Genomic DNA, 21,739 nt, shown 5'->3' with positions numbered 1-21,739 from the left:
TGCCATTCTGCCGACGTATATGTACATGCAGCGGTCGTTAAGTGGTTAATGACACCACCAGATCGGTTCGCAGATCCCAGCGCAAACTTTGGATTCGGACAGGAATCAGATCGCCATGGGTGCAATCCGATTCCAGTGCAGGGAAAAACAAAAAGTTCCTGCACCATTTTTTTTTTTTTTATTCAAATCCAATGCGAGTTCAGCCATACAACTGTACTCGCATTGCACAGACATCGCATGCGATCACAGCAGTGCGGGTGCGAATCACATGCGATGTCGGTGTTTGCATATGTCTGAACCCGGGCTAAGTATATTTCCTAAATAAGGGCTTCATCAGGATGATTATACCCGGTATCAGAGTGTTTCCGAATCATCCTCTTCATTTAAATATCAATTAAAATGTCAAATTAAATACTAACAATTGTACATCGGCTGACAATTAGGCCAAGCCTAGACACGAGCAGAGTCATCACAGCTTCGAAGGAGGGGCGCTGGAAAGAAGTTTCTTCAAAGTTTCGGCGTTCTCTCCCTCTGGAGCCTCCGGCCACCTGTTGTGATCTGCGGATGGGGACAAAAAAGGGACAAAAAAGGGGACAACAAAGGGGACAAGTCGTTATTATCACCCAATGAATATCCACAACACAGCCAGTGTGTTATCCCGTGCCTGTCACTCATTGCTGACACTTTGAACAGTACTCTAGAACAGCGGTACTCAACCACGGGGGCTGTGACGTGCTGCCGGGCCACGACCTCCCTCCAACCGCAGATCCCCCAACTTCCCCCAGTGCACCCCACCCTTCCATAGTGGATTACAGTTCTCTCCAACTTTCCACAGCACCCCCCAACCCTTGCAATCCCCCCCAAGTGACACCCAACCCCATCCAAAATCCCCCCCTGCCCAAGTGACACCCAACCCCATCCAGAATCCCCAGCCCCCCCAAGTGACACCCAACCACTTCCAGAATCCTCAGCACCCCCAAGTGACACCCAACCCCTTCCAAAATCCCCCCCTTCCAAGTGACACCCAACCCCATACAGAATCCCCCCCAAGTGACACCCAACCCCATCCAAAATCCCCCTCCCCGCCCAAGTGACACCCAACCCCTTGCAGAATCCCCCCCCCCCCTGCAAAGTGACACCCAACCCCTTCCAGAATCCCCCGCAAAGTGACACCCAACCCCATACAGAATCCCCCCCAAGTGACACCCAACCCCATCCAAAATCCCCCTCCCCGCCCAAGTGACACCCAACCCCATCCAGAATCCCCCCCCCCTGCAAAGTGACACCCAACCCCATACAGAATCCCCCCCAAGTGACACCCAACCCCATCCAAAATCCCCCTCCCCGCCCAAGTGACACCCAACCCCTTGCAGAATCCCCCCCCCCCTGCAAAGTGACACCCAACCCCTTCCAGAATCCCCCCCCAAGTGACACCCAACCCCATCCAAAATCCCCCCTCCCCGCCCAAGTGACACCCAACCCCTTGCAGAATCCCCCCCCCCTTGCAAAGTGACACCCAACCCCATCCAGAATCCCCAGCCCCCCCAAGTGACACCCAACCCCATCCAGAATCCCCAGCCCCCCCAAGTGACACCCAACCCCATCCAGAACCCCCAGCCCCCCCAAGTGACACCCAACCCCATCCAGAACCCCCTCCCAAGTGACACCCAGCCCCATCCAGAACCCCCCCCCCCTCCCAAGTGACACCCAACCCCATCCAGAACCCCCCCCCTCCCAAGTGACACCCAACCCCTTCCAGAATCTCCCCCTCCCAAGTGACACCCAACCACTTCCAGAATCCCCACCCCCCAAACACCCAACCCCATCCAGCATTTCAATTTACATTTTGGGTTCCTAAACTTTAATTGTGTGACTATAAACGTTCTTTTTTACAGTTTGGGGGTTAAAAATTAAAGTGCCCCAAATCCCCCCCGTGCAAAGGCTAAACATGCGCGTCGGTTCCGCACGCACACAAACAATTGTTTTCACACATGTGAGGTATCACCACGAACGCCAAATCACGGGGCAGTGAATCCCGGGGCAGACCAGACTGTCTGTGTAAATCTAAAGTGGTAACTAATTTGCAAAATTTTAAAGCTTGACGTGTTTGGTGTCCATTTGCTCGGCATAACAACATCTTTTATATTTTACAAGAAATTGGGTTATGTATTATGGTTTTTTTTTGCATTGAAATTCAATTTTTTTTCCCCAAAAAAAGTTCTCCATACCTGGTACTTCCCAGTGAGAGAGATAGAGGCTTTGCCCGGCGTCCACCTTCACAGTCTCTCCGCTGATGAAGGAAGCGGCAGGTGAGAGGAGGAAGCACACCATTGGTGAGATCTGTCAATCAAAGTGGAAGATTAGTGATACAGACTGTGCAATGGTTGCAAGCAGTGGTGTGGTCAACATTATAGAGACCTGAAGATATATGTAATGACAGAGAATACAAGGGCTGTACTGAAGGCAAAAACGTTAAAAACTTCCATAGGTCATTCAAATTTCACATGTTGGTAGAGTAACTCTTCCTATATAGCAGTGGTCTCTAAACTGTGGCCCTTTGCTTGACTTTTTACAGCCCTTAAGCACCATTTTATTCAGGGACCCTAGTAATGGGGCACTCTTCCTCCCACAGGCACCAACGACGTTGGGGCACTCTTCCTCCCACAGGCACCAACGACGTTGGGGCACTCTTCCTCCCACAGGCACCAACGACGTTGGGGCACTCTCCCTCCCACAGGCACCAACGACGTTGGGGCACTCTCCCTCCCACAGGCACCAACGACGTTGGGGCACTCTCCCTCCCACAGGCACCAACGACGTTGGGGCACTCTCCCTCCCACAGGCACCAACGAAGTTGGGGCACTCTCCCTCCCACAGGCACCAACGACGTTGGGGCACTCTCCCTCCCACAGGCACCAACGACGTTGGGGCACTCTCCCTCCCACAGGCACCAACGACGTTGGGGCACTCTTCCTCCCACAGGCACCAACGACGGAGGCACTCTTCCTCCCACAGGCACCAACGACGGAGGCACTCTTCCTCCCACAGGCACCAACGACGGGACACTCTCCCTCCCACAGGCACCAACGACGGGACACTCTCCCTCCCACCGACACCAACGACGGGACACTCTCCCTCCCACCGACACCAACGACGGGACACTCTCCCTCCCACCGACACCAACGACGGGACACTCTCCCTCCCACCGACACCAACGACGGGACACTCTCCCTCCCACCGACACCAACGACGGGACACTCTCCCTCCCACCGACACCAACGACGGGACTGCATTGCATTGTAATTGATGTATCATGAGGACAACTGTATCTACCTTAATAATTTTATTATGTTTAATTCTGACTTGGTGGCCATTTGTGGTACAGCTCATTTGCAGTCCCAGGCTTATGTTGTTTTGTGGGTTTTTCATGTACATTTTCAGGGATTGAGGTGCGTCATGGGCGGCACCAAACCACTTCTATAATTTGACTGGTTGTACTGAAGTCGATTGATGGATCATCTTCAGTACAACCAGCCTGCCCATAGATGGATCGAATTTTGGCCACTCCCTGCTGAACCCGCCCAAGATTCGATTGTATTTTCTTAAGCCGGCCATAGACCAAACAGTGGTAAAGCTGTAAAAGATTCAAGTCTTTTGTTGGAGAAATACCTCTTCAGGCAGTCCCAGTCTCTTGGCTGGAATATAAGGGATGTAGTTCTTAAACATAGAAACCCCTGACTCATAATTCTCTGCGGCCGTCGGTGAGAAGATTGTTCCCTGTAAAAAAAAAAAAAAGGATTATGAGCAAAACAAACAAAAATAAGGAGAGATGCAAATAAAAAAATTCCTCCAACAGCCCCTCAGAACATGTGAGGTGCTCTCTGGAATCTGGCTGCCCCCCCCCCCCCCCCCCGATTACACATAACTCAGATGATGTGCAACTTCTTTAGCATTGTTTCAGTGATTGCTGAAGAGCATTAAAAGTAGACATGTGCAATTTGTTTAGTTCCAAATAGTTCTTTTTAACAAATTTGTTAATTCGGAAATATCCAAACGAACGAAAACCCGTTTAACGAAAATTCGGAAAGTTCATAAAATCCAAAATTTGGAAACCCCAAAATTTGAAATAATAACCAACAATAACTAAACTATTAAATTATAGGTATTGGAATTTCCTTTCAAATTTGGCTGTTAGTGAATGTAACGAATTCGAATTTATCCGAAGTTATGAATTATCCGTAATAACGAATGCCGCATCTAAACAAATCGAGCGCAACAAATAATAATAAAAACGTTTTATAATCATTATTAATTTGTTTTCGGAATATTCTTAACTTCAGATAAATTCGTATTCATTACGTTCACCAACAGCCAAATTTGAAAGGAAATTCCAATACCTAGAATTTAATAGTTAGTAATAGCCAAGTTATTATTAGTTACTTATTTGGGATTTTCAGATTTTCTAATTTCCAAATTTTTTCTAAATTTACAATTTTTTTAAATTTACACATTTTCAAATATTAGAAAATTCAAGTGTATTAATTCGTTATTCTTTAGAATTTTCCAATTTTCAAATTCACAATTTTTTTAATTTACGATTTGCAATCCTAATAAAATTACACAAAAAAATAAAAACGACCGAAACGAAAGCGAACAAATTTTAATTTTTTTTAAAGTCTTTGGCCTAGATTCACGTACCCCGGCGTAAGTGTGGGCGGGCGTAGCGAATCGTATTTACGCTACACCGCCGAAACTTAGAGAGGCAAGTGCTGTATTCACAAAGCACTTGCGTCCTAAGTTACGGCGGCGTATCGTAAATGTGCCGGCGTAAGCGCGCCTAATTTCAATTGGGAAGAGGTGAGCGTGTTTTATGCAAATAAAGCATGACCCCACGTAAATGACGTTTTAAACGTATGGCGCATGCGCCGTCCGTGGACGTATCCCAGTGCGCATGCGTCGGATAGAATGCCTAAGATACGTCGAACACTGCCTACGACGTGAACGTAACTTACGCACAGCCCTATTCGCGTACGACTTACGCAAACGACGTAAAAAGATACGCTTGTTCCGACGTCCATACTTTGCATGGGCTACGGCACCTAGAGACCTGCTTTATCTTTACGCTGGCGTATGTCTTACGTAAACGGCGTAACTAATTGCGATGGGCGTACGTACGTTTGTGAATCGGCGTATCTTGCTAATTTGCATATTCGACGCAGAAAACAACGGAAGCGCCACCTAGCGGCCAGCGTAAATATGCACCCCAAGATACGACGGCGTAGAAGACTTACGCCGCTCGTATCGTAGCCTAATTTAATTGTATCTGGTTTCCAGAATACGCTTAAATATACGACGGCGCAGATTCGGACTTACGACGGCGTATCTACTGATACGCCCACGTAAGTCTCTGAGAATCTGGCCATTTGACTGGTTCCAGTTGTTCCCCTGAGTCACTCTTTAAAATGACTGTAACTAGTGGAGAAGAGAGGGAAGAACTGCTCCAGGTAGGTAGCGATGCACATACCTGTAAAAGGCAAAACATTGGCACTTCCTAAAGCAAGGCTCCACCCAAAAAAAAAAAAAAAAACACTTCTGCGTGGGGCTCCGCCGCTTATTTACAGAGTTCTGTGAATGGGAGAACTACATCTACCATCAGCTATTGCAGGCGTCGGCTTGTAGCGGTCAATGAACTACCAGAGCGTTGGTGAGTAGGTAGTTCATCATCATTGCTTCCTATCATTCACTAGCTGCCAGCCTGTGTGAGGTACGGGCAGACAGCTACACTGACAGTCTGCAGAAAAGCTTGAGATTGCACCCACGATTTACTGATTAACCGTTTGCCGACTGGCTCACGCACGGCGGCAGAATGGCACGGCTGCGCAAAGCAACGTATACACACACACACACGTCGCTTTGAATTTCGCACTGTGCGGGCTTGCGCATGTCCCTGCCGCGAGTTTCGTGCCCGCGGGACCCACGGACTCTATGTCCGCGATCGGGACCCTGTACTGGCCGGTCAGAGGTCCCCTGGACCCGAAACTTGGCATACACGTAGCCCCACTTTTCCTTTACAGGTGTGCAACGTTTGTTGTCTGGGGGGACCTACGGCCGGGGAGCACCGATTTTTCAAAGCCGGCACCCCTTCCATAGACTTCCATATTAAACGTCAGTCTAGTCATGGGCACAGTGAGGCTAAGTGAGGCTAAGTGAGGCACAGTGAGGCTAAGTGAGGCACAGTGAGGCACAGTGAGGCACGCAGATGGACATCCTAGGCTTATACTCGAGTCAATACGTTTTCCCATTTTTTTTTTGTGGTAAAATTAGGTGCCTCGGCTTATATTCGGGTCGGCTTATACTCGAGTATATACGGTATTTAAAAAAATTGCTTGTCTTGCAAAACGCTCTCAAACCAAGGTTTTACTGTAATTAAAATAAAGCAATTCTTTGCCGATTGCATATACCCCCCCCCCCCACCCCCATACGTGTTCATGTCAATCCTCCATTAACAGAAATAATAAGGCTTCATTTCCACTGGCGTTTTTACAGCCACTTTTTTGAGCGTTTTTTACAGCTTAAAAACGCCTGTCCATGTTATTCTATGGCATCATGCCCACATAGGCGTTTTTGAGCTGCAAATGGCATAGGCGTTTTTGAGCTGTAAAAAAAAGCGCGGGACCAGGGCGTTCTGTGGCTCCAGCAATAGAGCTGTAGAAACGCCAGACATTAAATTTTTAACAAAATAAACATGGACAGGCGTTTTTAAGCTGTAAAAAAGGCTAACAACAGTGGCTGTAAAAACGCCACTGGAAATGAAGCCTTACATTTCACTGAATTCCCAAACTACATTTAGTTTAGCTTTGGCTGCAGATGATGAGAAGTGACAGCGCCGGAGGGAGGACGGTGCTGGTTACTTACAGGAGCCACTGAGTTTATCCTGACGCCACTGTGAGCCCATTCTATAGCCAGGCTTTTGGTGAGATTGTCCACGGCGGCCCTGGCAGCTCCGGTGTGCCTGGGGAAGAGAACATAATGATTATGCGGATCACGCTACGACTGAACTGCACAGAAAATTCAAAAACAAAAAGTAAAAATTTCTAAAATTACAGAAATATGTAACCTTCGTAATAGACTAGGTTGTAGGGGGAAGCAGAGTCCCCTCTGCAGAGGTCTCGGATCGCGTATCATTTCGTCCAATTGGGAAACAGGTCTCAGGGTCTCGCTTCCCGATTGGCCAAGAGGAGCTATGACTAAGCACCCACATACGGTGTGAAACGCGTCAGGTAAACTCTGCTAAACATGTAGCAACTGTTTTGGAATTTATCTGTTCTTTCAAGATTAAAGCGGGGGTTCCCCGGGAATACGTTTTTTTTTTTTATATGCATCTGCCACTCTTCACTTAGTTAATATGGTACTCACATGTCCTTATTTCATAGCCCCCCGTAATGTCATTCTGCCTCAAAAGTGAATTTATAAAAAATAATTAATGGACGCTTCCATCTTGCTTGTGGGCACTCTGAAGCCCACAAGCAAATTCTTCCAGGATGCAGTGAATGAATTAGAGCCGCCTTCGTCACGTGACCAGCTGCATGAGTCACGCGACGATCAAAATCACGCGAGATTTGCTCAATGTGCCGTCTGAATCGTCTCCTGGGAAGCCTGATGCTGAGCTCCCAAGAAGCACTGCGGCGTAGAGAGACCAAGGGACACGCCCCCTCCCGCGGGAGGAGAACCAGGAAGTGAAAGACAGACACTGCATATACAAGGTTTGTGATTGATATGGGAAAAAATGGATAGCGATTAGTTGATATACACACCAAGATGGTCCGAATAAACATTAGATGTGATTTAGGGTGAACCTCCGCTTTAACCACTTAAGGACCGGACCAATATGCTGCCAAATGACCCAAGGGGTTTTTACAATTCGGCACTGCGTCGCTTTAACAGACAATTGCGCGGTCGTGCGACGTGGCTCCCAAACAAAATTGGCGTCCTTTTTTCCCCACAAATAGAGCTTTCTTTTGGTGGTATTTGATCACCTCTGCGGTTTTTATTTTTTGCGCTATAAACAAAAATAGAGCGAAAATTTAGAAAAAAAATTCAATATTTTTTACTTTTTGCTGTAATAAATATCCCCCAAAAACATATATATATAAAAAAAAAAAATTCCTCAGTTTAGGCCGATACGTATTCTTCTACCTATTTTTGGTATAAAAAAAAAAAAAAAAAAAAAAATCGCAATAAGCCTTTATCGATTGGTTTGCGCAAAATTTATAGCGTTTACAAAATAGGGGATAGTTTTATTGCATTTTTATTATTATTATTTTTTTTACTACTAATGGCGGCGATCAGCGATTTTTTTTCGTGACTGCGACATTATGGCGGACACTTCGGACAATTTTGACACATTTTTGGGACCATTGTCATTTTCACAGCAAAAAATGCATTTAAATTGCATTGTTTACTGTGAAAATGACAGTTGCAGTTTGGGAGTTAACCACAGGGGGCGCTGGAGGAGTTATGTTTCACCTAGTGTGTGTTTACAACTGTAGGGGGGTGTGGCTGTAGGTCTGACATCATCGATCGAGTCTCCCTATAAAAAGGGATCACTCGATCGATGCCGCCGCCACAGTGAAGCCGTGTTTACATACGGCTCTCCCCGTTCTTCAGCTCCGGGGAGCGATCGCGACGGAGCGGCTATAAACGAATAGCCGCGCCGTCGTCCCGGATCGCTCCCCGAGGGTATCCGACCGCCGCATGTAGCGGGGGGGGGGGGGGGGTCCCGATCGGACCCCCGACCCACAGAAAAGGCAGGGACGTAAAGGTACGCCAATGTGCCTGTACGTGCCATTCTGCGGCGGTCGGGAAGCGGTTAATAAAGATGCCTTCAGTGGTGTGCAGCCGTCCAGGATTGGTTTTTCTCGCCACTGGATAGTAGCGGAATGTATTTGGCGGATATAAACTAAAAATTCAGTTGGGCTTAAAAATCTGTTCTATTAAACCAAAGCGAGTGACTACACATGCAGCAGGATACACGGTAGGAGGGGTATACAGATTTATGGGGATGGTGTATAACAGGGATATCCAATTAGCGGACCTCCAGCTGTTGCAGAACTACAAGTCCCATGAGGCATAGCAAGACTCTAACAGCCACAAGCATGACACCCAGAGGCAGAGGCATGATGGGACTTGTAGTTTTGCAACAGCTGGAGGTCCTATAATTGCATATCCCTGGTGTATAATATTCAGAGATTTACACTTACGACATTCCAGGAAAGCCCTTCCACATGTCTGCCACAATATTCACAATGGCTCCGCCGTGTTCCCTCATCCAGGCATTGTACACTGCACAGGGATAAAACGTTGGCCATTAATAATGTAAACTCGATCACTAAAATTGCAAAGAAGCTGTAAAAGCGTCTTTTCAAAAGTCATTTTCAATCCGGGTGGATAAAAAAAAAAAAAAAATCAGATTATTTTTTTTGATTTAACCACTTAAGCCCCGGACCATTTTGTAGCTAAAAGGACCGGGTCACCTTTTGCGATTCGGCACTGCGTCGCTTTAACAGACAATTGCGCGGTCGTGCGACGTGGCTCCGAAACAAAATTGGCGTCCTATTTTCCCCACAAATAGAGCTTTCTTTTTGTGGTATTTGATCACCTCTGCGGTTTTTATTTTTTGCGCTATAAACAAAAATAGAGCGACAATTTCGAAAAAAATTCAATATTTTTTACTTGTTGCTATAATAAATATCCCCCAAAAATATATATAAACATACATTTTTTTTCCTCAGTTTAGGCCGATGCGTATTCTTCTACCTATTTTTGGTAAAAAAAATTAAATCGCAATAAACGTTTATTGATTTGTTTGCGCAAAAGTTATAGCGTCTACAAAATAGGGGATAGTTTTATAGCATTTTTATTAATATATTTTTTTTTACTAGTAATGGTGGCGAACTGCGATTTTTATCGTGACTGCGACATTATGGCGGACACGTTTGACACATTTTTGGGACTATTGCCATTTTTACACCGATTAGTGCTATAAAAATGCACTGGTTACTGTGAAAATGACACTGGCAGTGAAGGGGTTAATCACTAGGTGGCGCTATAGGGGTTAAGTGTTCCCTAAGGAGTGATTCTTACTGTAGGGGGGTGTGGCTTGCTGTGACACGTCACTGATCGTGTTCCCGATGACAGGGAACACTATCAGTGACAGTGTCACTAGGCAGATGTTGTATTTACACTGACATCTCCCCGTCCTAGCTCTCCGTGAGACGATCGCGGAGATCGCGGCTGCATGCCCGTGCCATGCTGCAGATGTATATCTGCGTGTGGCAAGCGGTTAAATCAGATTTTTTTTATTTAACCACCTCCCACCCAGCCACTGCACTGCGCCCACTTGGGTGGGCGCTTCCTCCTGAGTGGACGTTCAGGCTTCTTATCACGATCGGAGATGCGGGGTGTTCGAGTGACACGCCGTGATCGTCACGCTGCGCGCCCCAGCAGGCGCGTGCCGGCATGCTATCCTGCTGGACGTCATATGACGCCCAGTCAGGATAACAGAGTCACATCCTGGACGTCAATATGCTATTGACCGGGCGGGAAGTGGTTAATGATGTACCCCTTTAAGATCCATACCAAACTCCAAGGGTGTGGTATGTGATTTTTGGGGGGAATTCTACAGAATTGTTTCCATCCCCCACAATGCAGCACTTGTCACACCCCCAGCTTATGACTGACAGCAGCAACAGCCAATCAGAAACGGGGGCACAGCATTCTTCTCACTCTAACCCCAGGCCATGCATTTTCTAAAAGGAAAAATAAAATTGGCAGAATGCTCTAAACTGCGCCTGAAAAAAGTAAAATGCACATGTGCCCCATTGCATGGTATCCGTGGCCCAGATTCAAGAAGCACTTGCGCCCGCGCAACCATAGGTTACGCAGCGCAAGTGCTTACTTGCTCCGGTGTAACAAGTGCTCCTGATTCAGGAACCTCGTTACACCGACTGCAGGCTAAAATCTGCGCGGCATAAGGCTCTTATGCCTCGCAGATTTTAGGCTGCATTCTTGCGGGGGCCGCTAGGGGGCGCTCCCATTGTGTATCAGCGTGTAGTATGCAAATTGCATACTACCACTGATTCACAAGCTTGCGCGGGCCCCGCGCAGGCCAGGTACGGAGTTTCCGTACAGCTACTTTGAGCGCAAGGCTGCCTCTTCTAATAGTAGGGGCAGCCAATGCTAAAGTATAGCCGGCCTTCCCGCGCCGTGAAATTTGAATTTCACGGCGTTTGCGTAAGTGAAACGTGAATGGCGCTGGACGCCATTCACGTTCACTTAGAAGCAAATGACGTCCTTGCGACGTCATTTGCTGCAATGCACGTCGGGAGCATGCGCTGTACGCTCGGCGCGGGAGCGCGCCTAATTTAAATGATTCCCGCCCCCGGCGGGATCATTTAACTTGCGCGCGCTTACGCCGGGCAAATTTGCCGGCGCGCCCTCGCAATTCACGGAGCTACTGCTCCGTGAATCGAGGGCAGTGCAAAATATTTGCGGGGGCGCAGGGCAAAATTTTGCCCTGCTCCCCCGCAAATATCGCGCAATTCTACCTGAATCTGGGCCCGTGTTTTTTCCCCCGATCAATGTGACCCTCTCTCAGAGGTGACAGGACATCTATGGAGATTAGAATGCTGTTCTCCTGTGGGTCACCAGGGGGCGATGTTGCAAAGGCGGTGTCCATCCAACAACTCCCCTCTCCCTCCCATGCACACCTCTTATCTCTCTGCTACATACCGGCTTTGCAGCAGTAGAAGGTCCCGGTCAGGTTGGTGTCTATCACCGCATTCCATCCTTTGGCGGATATCGCTTCGCTGGGAGACGGGAACTGTCCGCCGCCGTTGTTCACCAGGAAGTCAATCCGACCGTATTGCTTCAATGTAGCTTCAACCAGAGACTCCACCTGCATTCAGGAACAAGAAGGGAAATGGTGAGCCGACGCTGTCAACAGTCATGCACTGAAATTTCGTTGCTCAAAAACGCATTAAAAACGCAACACGGGTGCATTTTTGAAGAAAAGGAGGCGTTATTCGACGATCAGCAAAGTGCGGAGGTAGAATCTAATCGATTTTGCCTCGCCCTCTCTGCGCAAGACTTCAATGATGATGTCACAGGCAGAAAATGGTGTATTTTGGACGGTGTGTCATGTCGATTACTGCAGATCGAAGGCTAATGCCTGCGACGATCTGCGCATTCGCAGCGTGGACGTCACGCCAGCCGATTGGAAGATCAGCTGGCGTGACGTCACTACTGCACATGCGCAGATCCTCGGAGGCATCTGCAGTAATTGACAGAACACCAGTGTTCAGATGAGAAATGCCCCCTGTCGAATAATCCTGCCTGGTACTGCGCTTGCGCAGTACTGAGCCGCCGAACATCGGAATTTACGATCAGCTGTAGACGGCGCCTGTGCACAATAGGCGACATTGCTCCAGATGCTCGTGCAAGGGGCGTATTTCTTCATGATGGGCGAGGGGCGGATGCCTACAGAAGGGGGCGTAATTTGTAAGGATGCTAGCCAACACAAGCAACAGAACTGCCCATCATTACAAAACACGCCCCCTTTTGTAGGCATCCGCCCCTCGCACACGCCCATCATAAAGAAATCCGCCCCTTGCAGACTTGCACGAGCATCGGGAGCGTGTGGCACAATGTCGGCTATTGTGCGCAGGCGCTGGTCTACAGCTGATCGTAAATTCCGATGTTCGACGGCCTTTGGCGGCTCCGTACTGCGCAAGCGCAGTTTCGGCCGGGCATTTCTCGACAGGGGGCATTTCTCGACAGGACACCGGCACACAGTGCTTTACATTGTATGTAGTTGATGCTGCCTGCAGTTTATACAGCGGCCAAATAAGTTAGTAAAAGGAAAGTTTGCTTTGGTCAGCTTGGCCTGAAAAAACGATATAAAGTGACATGAAGCATAGAGTTTCACCGACAAGACAATGTAGTGGCAGGAAAATGAAATCTCTGAACATTCCCTCACCTCTTCCTCTTTGCGGATGTTACACTGAAGCGCAGTCACTGCGGACGGGTTTGTCGGGGAGATTTTGGAGACCAGATCCTTGGCGGCTTCTTTTAGCCGGTCCAGTTTCCGGGAAGCGATCACCACATTACAGCCTGCGAATGAGAAATGGCGACAATTCTTACACTGCGCAAGACAGAAATCACCCCCATGATGGCTTTAGGAACACAATAAAATTTCAGTTTGAAAGCAAATTATTTCACATACTACAGCTATCATAAACTCTCCGGAATATCAGATCGGTGGCGCGCGCACAATTTGCGGCTGGGAACAGGTGTGGTTACAGATCTTGATGACTGATCAGTGTACCGGCCAATCACAGCAGATCACATGACAATTGTAGACAATGGATGGCTTCCCTTCGTGCCATTCATTGTGTTGATAGCTGTGATTGGTCACAGCGATCACATGGTACAGGGCGGGGCCAATCACAGCTAGTCACAATACACGCTGAATTAATCAATTTAATTCAGTAAAAACGATTGCTTATATTATACCAATGAAATTCACTGGTAAAAGCAATCGTAATGTGTGAAAAAATAAAATAAAAATCCTGATCACTTCCCGATAGTACAATATAACTTTGGTAATGATCACCACCACACCAGTCATATGATTACAATGTACTGCACTGACATTATATAAAAAAAATAAACATTAATTAAAAAGAAGTTGAATATAATTCAAAATATTTATAAAAAAAATAGACTATTAATATATATATATATATTTTACATACTGTCACCAGTCAGTATCCCTGATCACCACCACACCAGTCATATGATGACGATGTACTGCACTGGTGACAGTATGTAAAAAAAAATATATCAAAACAAATTTATTTTTTATTTTTTTTTGTTTATTCAGCAAATAAATAAAAAACCCAGTGGTGATTAAATACCACCAAAATAAAGTTCAATTTGTGTGATAAAAATCTCATTTGGGTACAGTGCAGCATGACCGCGCAATTGTCAAAGTGCGACAGCGCTGAAAGCTGAAAATAAGGCCTGGGCACGAAGGGGGTAAAAGTGCCAGCTAGGCAAGTGGTTAAGCTCTGGCCTTGCGCGCGATTAGCTGGATTCAGATAGCTTTACGCCGGCGTATCAGTAGATACGTCGACGTAACTCTGAATCTACGCCGTCCTAAATTTAAGCGTATTCTGGAAACCAGATACGCTTAAATTAGGCTAAGATACGAGCGGCGTAAGTCTCCTACGCCGTCGTATCTTTGGGTGCAATATTTACGCTGGACGCTAGGTGGCGCTTCCGTTGAGTACGGCGTAGAATATGCAAATGACTAGATACGCCGATTCAGAAACATACGTGCGCCCGGCATATTTTTTTTTACGTCGTTTACGTAAGGCTTTTTCCGGCATAAAGTTAGTCGAACAAATAGCTGGCCTAGTCAATGTTAAGTATGGCCGTCGTTCCCGCGTCGAAATTTGAAATGTTTACGTCGTTTGCGTAAGTCGTCCGTGAATGGGGCTGGACGTAATTTACGTTCACGTCAAAACCAATACGGCGGGCTTACGCCGGCCCCATTTACGCTACGACGCCGTAACTTAGGAGGCAAGTGCTTTGTGAATACAGCACTTGCCTCTCTGACTTACGGCGGTGTAGCGTAAATACGATACGCTACGCCGTCTCAAAGATGCGCCCGGCTACCTGAATCTAGCTATATGTTATTGACCCCCCCCGTCATGTTACGTTGTTATGTTATGCAAGTTTCCTATGTACCTGTATCGGCTTACACTTGTACTTCTGTAACTTCAATAAAAATGGATTGAATGAGCAAAGGTGAAGACTACACCCCCTCCCCCCTCCCACCCCGTTGTCTGCTTGTACTCATCTCAAGGAATGCTGAGCTGTCAGTGCCCATCTAGCAGTCCGGAGATTGGAGATCCCCGCTCTTCCCCCTCTTCGCTGTGCAGTGCTTCCAGGACAGAGCAGAGCGATTCCGATTGGTCAGCTCCTGCACAGTAAACTCATCAGACCGCTGGAGGGGCTGCATGGGTAACTTGGTAGAGGAGCAGGGCTTTCCTTTCACATGTAAAAATGCTGCCCCCTGATGGCTGATGTGGGAATAACGTAGAATCAGCAGGAGAGATAGAGGAAGTACAGATCCACAGAATCTGAATAGATATAGCAGAAGCAGGGGGATCCTTACATTGCATCTCTTCAGGTGCAGCTTCTCCTTCAGCAAGGAGAACAGTGAGCAGCACAATACTGACATCACCAGATCCCCCGAGACTAGCAGTGCCTTAGATCAAGGGTCTCCAAACTGCGGCCCTTTTCCTGCCTTTATCTGGCCCTTGGGGCAATATTCTTCCCACTGATATGAGATGCTATTCTATCCTAGGCCCAGGAAGTACACTGATCTCAGGGGTCCCTAGTACATGGATCTAGGGGGTCCCTAGTACACGGATCTCAGGGGTCCCTCCTAGTACACGGATCTCAGGGGTCCCTCCTAGTACACGGATCTCAGGGGTCCCTGGGCCCAGAAAGTACACTGATCTCAGGGGGCCCAGGAAGTACACTGATCTCAGGGGGCCCAGGAAGTACACTGATCTCAGGGGTCCCTGGGCCCAGGAAGTACACTGATCTCAGGGGTCCCTGGGCCCAGAAAGTACACTGATCTCAGGGGTCCCTGGGCCCAGAAAGTACACTGATCTCAGGGGTCCCTGGGCCCAGAAAGTACACTGATCTCAGGGGTCCCTGGGCCCAGAAAGTACACTGATCTCAGGGGGCCCAGGAAGTACACTGATCTCAGGGGTCCCTAATACACTGATCTCAGGGGTCCCTAATACACTGATCTCAGGGGTCCCTAATACACTGATCTCAGGGGTCCCTAATACACTGATCTCAGGGGTCCCTAATACACTGATCTCAGGGGTCCCTGGGCCCAGAAAGTACACTGATCTCAGGGGGCCCAGAAAGTACACTGATCTCAGGGGTCCCTGGGCCCAGAAAGTACACTGATCTCAGGGGTCCCTGGGCCCAGAAAGTACACTGATCTCAGGGGTCCCTGGGCCCAGAAAGTACACTGATCTCAGGGGGCCCAGGAAGTACACTGATCTCAGGGGTCCCTAATACACTGATCTCAGGGGTCCCTAATACACTGATCTCAGGGGTCCCTAATACACTGATCTCATGGGTCCCTAATACACTGATCTCATGGGTCCCTGGGCCCAGAAAGTACACTGATCTCAGGGGGCCCAGAAAGTACACTGATCTCAGGGGTCCCTGGGCCCAGAAAGTACACTGATCTCAGGGGGCCCAGGAAGTACACTGATCTCAGGGGTCCCTAGTACACTGATCTCAGGGGTCCCTAGTACACTGATCTCAGGGGTCCCTAGTACACTGATCTCAGGGGTCCCTAGTACACTGATCTCAGGGGTCCCTAGACACAGGAAGTACACTGATCTCAGGGGTCCCTAGGCCCAGGAAGTACACTGATCTCAGGGGTCCCTAATACACTGATCTCAGGGGTCCCTAGACACAGGAAGTACACTGATCTCAGGGGTCCCTGGGCCCAGAAAGTACACTGATCTCAGGGGTCCCTGGGCCCAGAAAGTACACTGATCTCAGGGGTCACTGGGCCCAGAAAGTACACTGATCTCAGGGGTCCCTGGGCCCAGAAAGTACACTGATCTCAGGGGTCCCTGGGCCCAGAAAGTACACTGATCTCAGGGGTCCCTGGGCCCAGAAAGTACACTGATCTCAGGGGTCCCTGGGCCCAGAAAGTACACTGATCTCAGGGGTCCCTAGTACACTGATCTCAGGGGTCCCTAGGCCCAGGAAGTACACTGATCTCAGGGGACCCTAGGCTCAGGAAGTACACTGATCTCAGGGGTCCCTAGGCTCAGTAAGGAACACCGATCTCAGGGGTGCCTAGGCTCAGTAAGGAACACCGATCTCAGGGGTGCCTAGACACAGGAAGTGCACCGATCTCAGGGGTGCCTAGACACAGGAAGTGCACCGATCTCAGGGGTGCCTAGGCTCAGGAAGTACACTGATCTCAGGGGTGCCTAGACACAGGAAGTACACTGATCTCAGGGGTGCCTAGACACAGGAAGTACACCGATCTCAGGGGTGCCTAGACACAGGAAGTACACCGATCTCAGGGGTGCCTAGACACAGGAAGTACACCGATCTCAGGGGTGCCTAGACACAGGAAGTACACCGATCTCAGGGATGCCTAGACACAGGAAGTACACCGATCTCAGGGGTGCCTAGGCCCAGGAAGAACACTGATCTCAGGGGTGCCTAGGCCCAGGAAGTACACTGATCTCAGGGGTCCCTAGGCCCAGGAAGTACACTGATCTCAGGGGTGCCTAGGCCCAGGAAGTACACTGATCTCAGGGGTGCCTAGGCCCAGGAAGTACACTGATCTCAGGGGTGCCTAGGCCCAGGAAGTACACTGATCTCAGGGGTGCCTAGGACCAGGAAGTACACTGATCTCAGGGGTCCCTAGGCCCAGGAAGTACATGGATCTCAGGGGTTCTGCCCACAGCTCTTAAAGGGTCATTTTTTTATTTATTGTATCTTAGTGTAAATATGAGATGTGACGTCTTTTTGACCCCCAGATTTCATATTAAAGAGGACCTGTCATGCTTTTTTCTATGACAAGAGATGTTTACATTCCTTATAATAGAAATAAAAGTGACACTGCTGCAATTGAGCAAAACAAATCATGGTCGCCTCCCCGACCTGCGATTGGACAGTGAAGAACATGTTGCAGCATTTCATCTCTTTTTGCTCTCTCCTCCTGTCAGTGTTCCATGTTACAATAGTCACACTGAGTATGTCTCTATATACAGATACATTCATCTGTGTGATCTAGATTGGATTTATCCGGACAATGATACAGCACACAGAGGAAGAAAAATCGCCTGATACGGTCTGTAGGGGGGCGCCACATACCGTCCAATGGGAGTCCTCTCTGTATAGGCAATGGATCCACCACACACCCATCCCCCACCACCTGGGCCAATCAGCCTAAAGATACCAAATTCTGGGGCCCAACAACTCACACCTGGAGTCACATGACCTGGACTTGCTTATGTCCCGCAGAACTACAAGTCCCAGCATGCCCTGTCACCCAGACCACAGGTACCTGCCCATGTCCTGCCAATATATATGCCCCATGATGTCTGTCATCCAGATATTGGGTAACATGACCCGCACTGGCTTATGTTCTGGAGAACTACTAGTCCCAGAATGTCCTGTCATCCAGATACTGAGTCACATGACCTGTACCCTGCTCATGTCCTGCAGAACTACAAGTCCCAGCATCACCTACATCCTGAGTCACATGACCTGTACCTGCCCAACGACAAGTCCCAGCATCACCTACATCCTGAGTCACATGACCTGTACCTGCCCAACTACAAGTCCCAGCATCACCTACATCCTGATTCACATGACCTGCCCAACTACAAGTCCCAGCATCACCTACATCCTGAGTCACATGACCTGTACCTGCCCAACTACAAGTCCCAGCATCACCTACATCCCGAGTCACATGACCTGTACCTGCCCAACTACAAGTCCCAGCATCACCTACATCCTGAGTCACATGACCTGTACCTGCCCAACTACAAGTCCCAGCATCACCTACATCCTGAGTCACATGACCTGTACCGGCCCAACTACAAGTCCCAGCATCACCTACATCCTGAGTCACATGACCTGTACCTGCCCAACTACAAGTCCCAGCATCACCTACATCCCGAGTCACATGACCTGTACAACTACAAGTCCCAGCATCACCTACATCCTGAGTCACATGACCTGTACCCGCCCAACTACAAGTCCCAGCATCACCTACATCCCGAGTCACATGACCTGTACCTGCCCAACTACAAGTCCCAGCATCACCTACATCCTGAGTCACATGACCTGTACAACTACAAGTCCCAGCATCACCTACATCCCAAGTCACATGACCTGTACCTATCCAACTACAAGTCCCAGCATCACCTACATCCTGAGTCACATGACCTGTACCTGCAGAACGACAAGTCCCAGCATCACCTACATCCTGAGTCACATGACCTGTACCCGCCCAACTACAAGTCCCAGCATCACCTACATCCTGAGTCACATGACCTGTACCTGCCCAACTACAAGTCCCAGCATCACCTACATCCTGAGTCACGTGACCCGTACCTGCCCAACTACAAGTCCCAGCATCACCTACATCCTGAGTCACATGACCTGTACCTGCCCAACTACAAGTCCCAGCATCACCTACATCCTGAGTCACATGACCTGTACCTGCCCAACTACAAGTCCCAGCATCACCTACATCCTGAGTCACATGACCTGTACCTGCCCAACTACAAGTCCCAGCATCACCTACATCCTGAGTCACATGACCTGTACCTTCCCCACGACAAGTCCCAGCATCACCTACATCCCAAGTCACATGACCTGTACCTGCCCAACTACAAGTCCCAGCATCACCTACATCCTGAGTCACATGACCTGTACCTGCAGAACTACAAGTCCCAGCTTCACCTACATCCTGAGTCACATGACCTGTACCTGCAGAACTACAAGTCCCAGCATCACCTACATCCTGAGTCACATGACCTGTACCTGCAGAACTACAAGTCCCAGCATCACCTACATCCCGAGTCACATGACCTGTACCTGCAGAACTACAAGTCCCAGCATCACCTACATCCTGAGTCACGTGACCCGTACCTGCCCAACTACAAGTCCCAGCATCACCTACATCCTGAGTCACATGACCTGTACCTGCCCAACTACAAGTCCCAGCATCACCTACATCCCGAGTCACATGACCTGTACCTGCCCAACGACAAGTCCCAGCATCACCTACATCCTGAGTCACATGACCTGTACCTGCCCAACTACAAGTCCCAGCATCACCTACATCCTGAGTCACATGACCTGTACCTATCCAACGACAAGTCCCAGCATCACCTACATCCTGAGTCACATGATCTGTACCCGCCCAACTACAAGTCCCAGCATCACCTACATCCTGAGTCACATGACCTGTACCTATCCAACGACAAGTCCCAGCATCACCTACATCCTGAGTCACATGACCTGTACCTGCCCAACTACAAGTCCCAGCATCACCTACATCCTGAGTCACATGACCTGTACCTGCCCAACTACAAGTCCCAGCATCACCTACATCCTGAGTCACATGACCTGTACCTGCCCAACTACAAGTCCCAGCATCACCTACATCCTGAGTCACATGACCTGTACCTGCCCAACCACAAGTCCCAGCATCACCTACATCCCAAGTCACATGACCTGTACCTGCCCAACTACAAGTCCCAGCATCACCTACATCCTGAGTCACATGACCTGTACCTGCCCAACTACAAGTCCCAGCATCACCTACATCCCGAGTCACATGACCTGTACCTGCCCAACTACAAGTCCCAGCATCACCTACATCCTGAGTCACATGATCTGTACCTGCCCAACTACAAGTCCCAGCATCACCTACATCCCGAGTCACATGACCTGTACCTGCCCAACTACAAGTCCCAGCATCACCTACATCCCGAGTCACATGACCTGTACCTGCCCAACTACAAGTCCCAGCATCACCTACATCCTGAGTCACATGACCTGTACCCGCCCAACTACAAGTCCCAGCATCACCTACATCCTGAGTCACATGACCTGTACCTGCCCCACTACAAGTCCCAGCATCACCTACATCCTGAGTCACATGACCTGTACCTGCAGAACTACAAGTCCCAGCATCACCTACATCCTGAGTCACATGACCTGTACCTGCCCAACTACAAGTCCCAGCATCACCTACATCCTGAGTCACATGACCTGTACCTATCCAACTACAAGTCCCAGCATCACCTACATCCTGAGTCACATGACCTGTACCTGCCCAACTACAAGTCCCAGCATCACCTACATCCTGAGTCACATGGCCTGTACAACTACAAGTCCCAGCATCACCTTCATCCTGAGTCACATGACCTGTACAACTACAAGTCCCAGCATCACCTTCATCCTGAGTCACATGACCTGTACCCGCCCAACTACAAGTCCCAGCATCACCTACATCCCGAGTCACATGACCTGTACAACTACAAGTCCCAGCATCACCTTCATCCTGAGTCACATGACCTGTACCCGCCCAACTACACGTCCCAGCATCACCTACATCCTGAGTCACATGACCTGTACCTATCCAACTACAAGTCCCAGCATCACCTACATCCCGAGTCACATGACCTGTACCTACCCAACTACAAGTCCCAGCATCACCTACATCCTGAGTCACATGACCTGCCCAACTACAAGTCCCAGCATCACCTACATCCTGAGTCACATGACCTGTACCTGCAGAACGACAAGTCCCAGCATCACCTACATCCTGAGTCACATGACCTGTACCCGCCCAACTACAAGTCCCAGCATCACCTACATCCTGAGTCACATGACCTGTACCTGCCCAACTACAAGGTTGACTTGTCCCCCAGACCCCAATCACATCACCTGTGCCAACTTATTTCTTGGGGAACTAAAAGTCCCAGCATGACCTGTCACCCAGCTATGGAGTCATAGAACATGTACCGGCTTGTGTTTTGGAGAACTAAAAGTCCCAGCATCACCTGCCATCTACATCCTGAGTCACATGACCTGT

General features: G+C 48.9%; 1 protein-coding gene across 1 annotated transcript in view; it reads right to left on the bottom strand.

Annotated features, from left to right (window-relative positions):
- Positions 1 to 204: 204 nt before the first annotated feature.
- The window catches only part of PECR (peroxisomal trans-2-enoyl-CoA reductase), a 23,432-nt gene continuing 1,897 nt past the window's right edge, over positions 205 to 21,739 (bottom strand). The window contains exons 2-8 of the mRNA XM_040358219.1: positions 13,037 to 13,170; positions 11,791 to 11,956; positions 9,261 to 9,342; positions 6,916 to 7,012; positions 3,670 to 3,777; positions 2,229 to 2,340; positions 205 to 558 (exon numbers count right to left, since the gene is read on the bottom strand). Of these exons, the coding sequence (XP_040214153.1) occupies positions 470 to 558; positions 2,229 to 2,340; positions 3,670 to 3,777; positions 6,916 to 7,012; positions 9,261 to 9,342; positions 11,791 to 11,956; positions 13,037 to 13,170 (788 nt within the window). The 3' untranslated portion in view covers positions 205 to 469. The remainder of the gene's footprint in view (positions 559 to 2,228; positions 2,341 to 3,669; positions 3,778 to 6,915; positions 7,013 to 9,260; positions 9,343 to 11,790; positions 11,957 to 13,036; positions 13,171 to 21,739) is intronic.

This window comes from Rana temporaria, chromosome 6 (assembly GCF_905171775.1).
Source record: "Rana temporaria chromosome 6, aRanTem1.1, whole genome shotgun sequence".
Classification (NCBI taxonomy): Eukaryota; Metazoa; Chordata; class Amphibia; order Anura; family Ranidae; genus Rana; species Rana temporaria.
The sequence above is the reverse complement of the archived record's forward strand: the minus strand, read 5'-3'. Positions and strand labels throughout refer to the sequence as shown.